The sequence below is a fragment of the Chiloscyllium plagiosum genome, chromosome 28 (assembly GCF_004010195.1).
Source record: "Chiloscyllium plagiosum isolate BGI_BamShark_2017 chromosome 28, ASM401019v2, whole genome shotgun sequence".
NCBI lineage: Eukaryota > Metazoa > Chordata > Chondrichthyes > Orectolobiformes > Hemiscylliidae > Chiloscyllium > Chiloscyllium plagiosum.
This window is the reverse complement of record NC_057737.1, coordinates 42,185,066-42,193,122: the sequence shown is the minus strand read 5'-3', so window position 1 is coordinate 42,193,122 and position 8,057 is coordinate 42,185,066. Positions and strand designations below refer to the sequence as shown.

At 42.8% G+C, this 8,057-nt stretch overlaps 1 protein-coding gene across 1 annotated transcript in view; it reads right to left on the bottom strand.

Moving 5' to 3' along the window:
* Window positions 1-4,846: 4,846 nt before the first annotated feature.
* mmp28 (matrix metallopeptidase 28) overlaps window positions 4,847-8,057 on the bottom strand; it is a 98,958-nt gene continuing 95,747 nt past the window's right edge. Inside the window, exon 8 of the mRNA XM_043718782.1 lies at window positions 4,847-7,719. Within this exon, the coding sequence (XP_043574717.1) occupies window positions 7,316-7,719 (404 nt within the window). The 3' untranslated portion in view covers window positions 4,847-7,315. The remainder of the gene's footprint in view (window positions 7,720-8,057) is intronic.

The following is an 8,057-nucleotide window of genomic DNA, read 5'->3' as shown; positions in this document are numbered from 1 at the left end:
TGATCAGGTCTTTTTTTCTTCTTTTAGCTCAAAAAGCAGGGGAGTTGTTATTTTTGTTCGGAAGAATTTCCCTTTCAAAATCCTAAAGCAGATAAAAGATGAATCTGGACGATATATCTTGATTAAAGCCCTCATAAATGGAGAGGGATATGGGATTTTAAATTTGTACTGCCCCCCGGCACACTCCTTTAAATTTATAACGGAAGCCTTTTCAAAATTGATGGCTTTTGATGCCTGTCATATAATTATAGGGGGAGACTTTAATTGTATTATGGATCCGGAAATAGATAGGATTCCCAAGAGTACTGCAGGAGTATCTCCCAGATCTAGACAATTGATGGATCTGAACAAAGAATTAGGATTAGTAGATGTATGGAGATGTCTTCATCCACAGAGCAGAGATTTTTCTTTTTACTCCAATCCACATAAATGTCCTACTAGAGTCAATATGTTTTTTGCCCCCTCGATTTTTTTTAATTCCATATCATTCTGTAAAATAGGCAGTATAACAATTTCCGATCACGCTGCTGTATATATGGAAATCAAGGCGAGGAACAATGGGACATTCCCTCGGTTTTGGCGTATGGATCCCTTCCTGATGAAAGATAGTAAATTTGTAAAGTACTTCTCTCAAGAATTTAAAACTTTTTTAGAAATTAATTCAGGTACGGCTAGCAACCCATCCATGATGTGGGAAACCATCAGAGCTTACGCGCGAGGTTTGATCATCTCCTACTCAGCGACCCAGAAAAAATTAAAGGGAGAACAACAGCGTCTGCTCGAAGCTCACTTAAAATCAGCTGAAACAGCATACGCTGACAGACCTTCTATTATCAAATTACAAAGGATTACGGCCCTTAGGACAGCTCTAAACACTACGCTTACTCAAACGGCTAAGAGGGAAATATTATTTGCAAAAGAAAGGTTATATGAATTTGACGATAAACCTGGTAGATACTTAGCATTTCTTGCAAAGAAAAGAAAGGCCCCTCAAACTATCATGTCTATCAAGGAAAGTACGGTTATTTTGACTCATGATCATAAAAGGATTAACGCAATCCTTAGAAAATTTTATTCTGATTTATATAAGTCACAGGATTGTGAAGACAGGACTAGGAGGATGCAGTCATTTTTTAAAAACCTGACCTTTCCGGAACTAACTCCTGAACAGGTATCGGTCTTGAATGTTCCCCTAACAAGCCAAGAAATACTTGACGCAATCAGGCAACTTCAGAGCGGTAAGGCGCCTGGCCCAGATGGCTTTCAAGCTGAATTCTATAAAGAATTTACAGGAATATTGGCTGGTCCACTTATGGACATGTATAACTATTCATACAGTCAGGGCTGTCTCCCGCCTTCGCTGAAAGAGGCGAATATCTCTCTTATCCTTAAAAAAGGAAAGGACCCAGAAGATTGCGCGTCATACAGACCAATATCCTTGCTAAATGTAGATTTTAAAATCTTTTCTAAAACGTTCGCATTGAGGCCAGAAAGGGTATTGCCACACATCATAAAGGAGAATCAGGCGGGGTTTATTAAGGGCCGTAGATCATCCAATAATATTAGAAGGGTTTTGAATATGATTCAAGCCTGTCATCAGGGAAAGATACCAGGAGTAGTAGTCTCATTAGACGCGGAAAAGGCATTTGATAGGGTTGAATGGTCATATTTGTTTTACACATTAGAAAGGTTTGGCGTTGGAAAGGTGTTTACCAAATGGGTCTCAACATTGTATAGTGATCCCAAAGCAGTTGCGATTACCAATGGATTAGGCTCGGATAGCTTCAGTGTGTATAGGGGCTGCCATCAGGGATGTCCTCTCTCGCCATTGCTATTTACACTAATAATTGAGCCACTAGCAGAAGCTATACGAGCTGATCCTAATATAACGGCCCCAAGGATTGGTACAGGTAAACATAAAATTACCCTTTATGCAGATGATGTTCTTCTATTCCTCAGTAATCCTTTGATGTCCATGCCTCGTTTAATCCAAGTTATTAATACAGTTAGTGTATTTTCAGGCTATAAAATTAATTTCTCAAAATCGGAGGCTATGCCAATGGGTGGCCTTGCTATGATACCCCATTTAGTGGACGGATCGCACTTTCCCTTTCAGTGGTCCCTGGAGGGCTTCTTATATTTAGGCATTTTTATTGCCCCAGTATTTGGTCAGTTATACAAGGCTAACTTTGTCCATTTACTGGAGAGGATAAGGCAGGACCTCCAGCGATGGCGAGACCTTCCAATTTCCTGGCTGGGTAGAATAGCACTAATCAAAATGAATGTCCTGCCCCGTCTTTTATACTCTATGAGAATGCTTCCGGTGATGCTGCCGAGGCTGGCACTATGTAAATTATATGGCTGATTGGGTTCCTTTATCTGGAATCATAGACGGCCCCTCATTAAGCTGAAGAAGCTACAGCTTCCACAGGCAAGGGGAGGATTGGATTTCCCAGATTTTAGGAAAAATCAGTTAAGTTCCCTATTAAGTTACATAGCTGATTGGGTCTTGTCTGATCCACAATCAATCTGGTTGGACATCGAGGCTTCTCAAGTAAAATGCCCACTTATTAACCTCTTGTTTCCAGACAAGAGGAAAATCATCACAGATCAATGTAAAAGCCCTATAATACTAAACACAATTAAAGCTTGGAATATAATGCGGCAAAATGAGGGCAACTCACATAAAACATCCCCCTATGCTCCGATAGTGGGAGCATGGGGATTTCAACTGGGACTTACAGATGCCACATTCAAACGGAGATCCAGGGGTATCTCCTGTTTAGGAGATCTGTTTAAAGAAGGGGTCCTGATGTCTTTTGAACAGCTGTGTCAGAAATTTGGATTACCTAAGGGAGATGTCTTTTGAGACTTCCAAATTCGAGATTACATACAGAAGAAGACTACGCTATTAGATAGTCTTTATAAATCAGATAGAGAATGTAGAGTGCTATGGCCAATGGGGGTATCGTCCGTCAGTACTATTTATCATTTACTACATGATGAAGTATCGGGAGATATGGACAATCTGCTTAAAACATGGGATCAGGATTTGGGGATAGAAATCTCTACAGAAACGTGGAATGACATTTGGGAAAATGCCAGAAGAGTCACCATCTGCAACAGAACTCAGGGGATATGCACACGAAGAGATTATTTTATATTCTCTCTTTCTGTGCAAAGAAAAGTGTTTTGGTAAACTGGGTGGCTGAGGGCCCCCCTGGACTTTCAGATTGGCACAGATTAATTATGGAATGTATTCCCCTTGACTTCCTTACAAATATGGTGCACCAAAAGACCGCATTATTCCATAAAATATGGCAGCCCTTCTTGAATTATATAAATACAGATGTTTTGGCCATCCTAACAAGGGCTTTTATTTAACTGAGATGGTGAACCTGACTGGTCCGGGGCCCCTTGGGAGAGGAATCCTGCACAAATACGGGTTTTGTTACATTTGACGTTAATACATTCCGAGCATGTATCTCACTACTCAATTTCTGTGTTATCCATCGGGTTTTACTTTTCTTATTTGAATAATGTAAGAGACTTAATTATACACTCTGGTTAGTTGTAGGTTAGATTAGTAGTTAGTTTAGTAGTTAGTTGAGTTTTGTTTTGTTTTAGTTTTTTTTTCTCTTGGTATTTTTCTTTTGTTAAATTTTGGTTATTATTTATTTAAGATTTAATTGTATATCAATGTTTATACTTGGGTTTTTTTTTTAATTTGTAAACTTGTAAAAATATGTTAAATTTTCGCATTGGTATTTTGCGAATTGTCCTGAGTGTAAGATAAGTCGAGGAGAAAGTGAGGACTGCAGATGCTGGAGATCAGAGCTGAAAATGTGTTGCTGGAAAAGCGCAGCAGGTCAGGCAGCATCTAAGAAGCAGGAGAATCGACGTTTCGGGCATGAGCCCTTCTCCTGCTCCTTGGATGCTGCCTGACCTGCTGCACTTTTCCAGCAACACATTTTTCAGCGTATAAGATAAGTCGTTCTGACAAAGCAAATCCTTTATCACAGTTAAGATTGATTGTAATGCAGGAATCAAAGATACATGCAGGAGATGAGGGGGAGTCATATGTGAGCCCAGTTATAGGATATGATTAAGCTGTAGAGGGTTCAGAAGGGATTTACCTGGATATTGCCAGGATATTGGAAGGTTTCAGTTATAAAGAAAGGCTGGATATACTGGGACTTTTTTCACTGGAGTGTAGGAGGTTGAGAGATGACCTTGTAGAGGTTTATAGAATCATAAGGAGCATTGATAGAGTTAGCGATAGGTATCTTCTCCCTAAGAAGGGGGATTTCAAGACGAGAGGCCATATTTTAAAGCCGAGAGGAGAGAGATTTTAAAGAAGACATGAGGGGATTTTTTTTTTACACCGAGGGTGGTTCACGTGTGGAATCAATATATCGTTTCAGTTTTGTGACACTGTATTCTTTTGCTATAAATTCTGTGCCTTATGATCTTATACCCCACAGCTACCTGATGAAGGAGCAGCACTCCGAAAGCTAGTTCTTCCAAATAAACCTGGTGGACTATAACCTGGTTTAACTTTGTCCACCCCAGTCCAACACCGGCTCCTCCACACCATTTCCTGAGGAATTGATGGATGTGGGTACAGTTCCAACATTTAAAATACACTTATAAAAGTTCATGAATAGGAAAGGTTTGGAGGGATATGGGCCAGGAGCAGGCAGTTTGGTTTGGGATTATGTTCGGCATGGACTGATTGAGCCAAAGGGTCTGATTCTGTGCTGTATGACTCTCTGACTATGAGCATTGTCTTGAATGTCTGCAGTTCTCATGGAGTGAAGAGTGGCTTCGCTGAATAAGAAATAGAAGAAATTTCATCCTTAGAAGGCAGCTTTGGTTTAATTACAGCTCAAAGTGATTAACATAAATACACAGACTCATCAAAACTTTGGTTGAGTAAAAAGGACAAAGGACTAGACTAGTGTTGCCCTGGAATTTCCCTGAATGAATAATACTTTTTCAGGACAATGATTTGAACAAACCCAGAGGTTACCATCAGGGCTTTAAAACTCAGAAGTTTCTTGCTTTCCTTGCTTTCCATTACTTCTGCTCTTTAGCTTTTGCTGATGGTGAAGAATCATCCAGTCAACTGTTTGCTTTCCCATTGGCTGTTGGAAGGCAGTCCCCCCCATGAGGATGGGTGTGTCCAGCGACCAATGGCAGGAGGGTGAGGGTGTGGCATTCAGAGGCACCAGGTCATGTGATGAAACTGTGGCAAATATGTCAAAGCAGAGCTGACATTCCCCTCTCTCTCCAGCAACACAGAGGGAGTAAAGTTCAGAGTGAGGAATGATTCAGCGGTGTTGTGCTTAGATGGAGCACTGTCGGCAAGTTCTGACATTAAACAATAAATACGGATCAGATATCAGTATAGAAAACTGATAATAGGATGTGAGGAAAAATTATTTTAAACAATTACCAATAAAACCAAACAAACTTCAGCTTGCATTTTCTGCCCTTTCCCTCTGTCACTGCAAAAACAAAATGGTTTTGAAGAATTGAAAGACTATATGAACAGGTGGCTTTACAATTTGGCCAATGACACATTAATATTTGCACAGAGGCTTGACACATCAGGTGCCTTCCACCCCAACATGACAATACACTGTATCCTGTCTGTAGTGTGCTCTTTGTGTTTAGGGTAATCTGTAATCTCACCCGATGTATAGGGTACTCCATATCCTCATCCTGTATATAGGATATTCTATATACTTGTCCTTGTGTATAGAATACTCTACACCCTTATCTTTGACTGTAGGGTACTCTATCCCCTCATACTAATGTGTACGGAACTTTATACTATCATCCTTATGTGTAGAGTACTGTCTATCCTTATCTTTGTGTATAGGTTACTTTAGACTTCCATATTTGTGTATAGAGTACTCTATACTTTCATCTTTGTGTATCGGGTACTTATACCCTCATCCTAATGTATAGGGAACTTTATACTATCATCCTTATGTCTACGGTACTGTATATCCTCATCCTTGTGTGTAGGTTACTTTATACTTCCATATTTGTGTGTAGGGTACTCTATACCTTCCTCCTGATGTATAGGGTGAGGTGACAGAGAGAGAGAGAGTGAAGGATCAGGTCATCAGAGGCCAGATACAGGGAGTGAGAGGTTGGATTGAGGTGGGATAGCAGTCAAATGCAGGTTGGGGGTGTTGTATGTGGTGAGCTATGGTTAGGTCAGCTTGAGAGTTAACCAGGAATCTTTCCCTAAGTCAGAATTAAGCTGAGAACATCAAAGCCGTCTGAGGCCTGGGACTCGAACTCAAGAGTTGGAGACCTTTTCAGAGGGTTCTGGACTCTGGCCCATGAGAAGGTTTAACTTCAGAAATAATTCCCACCCAGCCAACTGCATTGGCACTTCGGCATAGTTCCAGCACACTACTCCAGGCTACACTGCTGCATTATCCCATCGGGGGAGCTCAGACAAGTCATCTCCCAAATAATGGACACTTTGCAACAAAAAAGCAGGATAGGAGCCAGGGAAGGACCGAACAGGCTTTAGCAAAGTTGCAGTTCTGAGCTCTGGAATAGTTTAAAGCAAATGGGACTAGTTTTATTTTGGAAACCTGGTCAGCACGGACAGATTAGGCCAAAGGGCCAGTTTCCATACTGTATGACTCTATGCTCCTATGGATCCATTAACAATGGGAGGTAGAGCACATTGACCATCCTTTAGAATGCTGTGGGTTGGCTGGGCCGCAGCTGTGGACTTTGTTAGAACTGACAAATTGTGAGCAGAGTTTTCACAGCAGGTTGCTGGGGGCGAATTGCCCTGATCCCTCTTCAGTGAGACGGAGGCTCTTGATCAGAAAAAAAATCGATTTGTAGTTACAAAGCACCAACCAAAGGTAGGGAATAGCCTGAAGGAAGAGCTGTATAATTGTGATAATGTGGAGTTAACACACTGTGGAACAGTTCCCCTTTCTGTGAGCTTTCCATTTGTCATGTTGGGATTGGGATACTGTATACTCTGCCAATGTGTACATGGTAATGGATATTCCATGCTGGATTTTTGGAATGCCCTTCCCTTTTCCTGCATGAGGGAAATCAGATATCCTGTGCCTTGAGTTATTTTATACCCTTGTCTACATGACAGAGGTATGTGGTCTCCTGGACTGTGTTTGGGTTTCCTTGATAGCCTCTCACTGTGTTACTTTCTCCTGACAGGATGTGCTGGAGCTCCGAATACCAATTTTCACAAGAGCAGGAAATGTCACACCTCTGCAAAGGAGCCCGGGTTGATTGCCAAGCTTGGCTCGGGTCACGTTTGCAGGTGCCCCGTGCCCGTTGTGTTCCTGTGGTAACAGCCAGTCCACTGCAGCTCCTTCGCCCACTTGCCCTGGTGCAGCACCTTCAGCCTGCTATTGTCAAATTTCCAGTACGTCTCATCCTTGAAGAAATAGGTGCGCTTCTCATTCCAGGTGAAGACACCGTTGATGCCAGCGGGGATGCCTTTCCAATCGCTGAGGGTTCGAGGGTAATACTGCTCCACCTGCATTAGCTCTTCATTTAGGACGAAGTACTTTGACCCTTTGAAGATCACCACGTGACTCAGCGGTTGGAAGTAGAAGGCTGCATCGGGGTGGCGAGGGAGACCCATGGTCTTGACCTTCATTGGGAAGCCCCGGTCCAGCTGGTCTCCAGCATACCTCCAGCAGCGGCCCCCTGCTCCAACGAGAGCCATTCATTAGACGGGTTACAGCATCTGGGCCAGCCCCAGGTAGCACCGAAGACAGGGCCTCCCTCCAGCTCCCCGGTCCGCCTACAACTAGCGCCTATCTCAACCGCCCGTCACCCCGCGCTCGGTCAGTCCCATCATGACATTGTCAACGCGACCGACCAAACCCATCCCCGAGGTGACAACCTGCGTGTGGGAGGAGGGGGTGAGGAGGCTCGGGGAGTGAGGGGGAGGAGGAGAGTAGGGTAGAGGAGTGAGGGGGAGGGGGAGAGTAGGGGAGTGAAGGGGAGGGGGAGAGTAGAGTAGGGTAGGGGAGTGAGGGGGA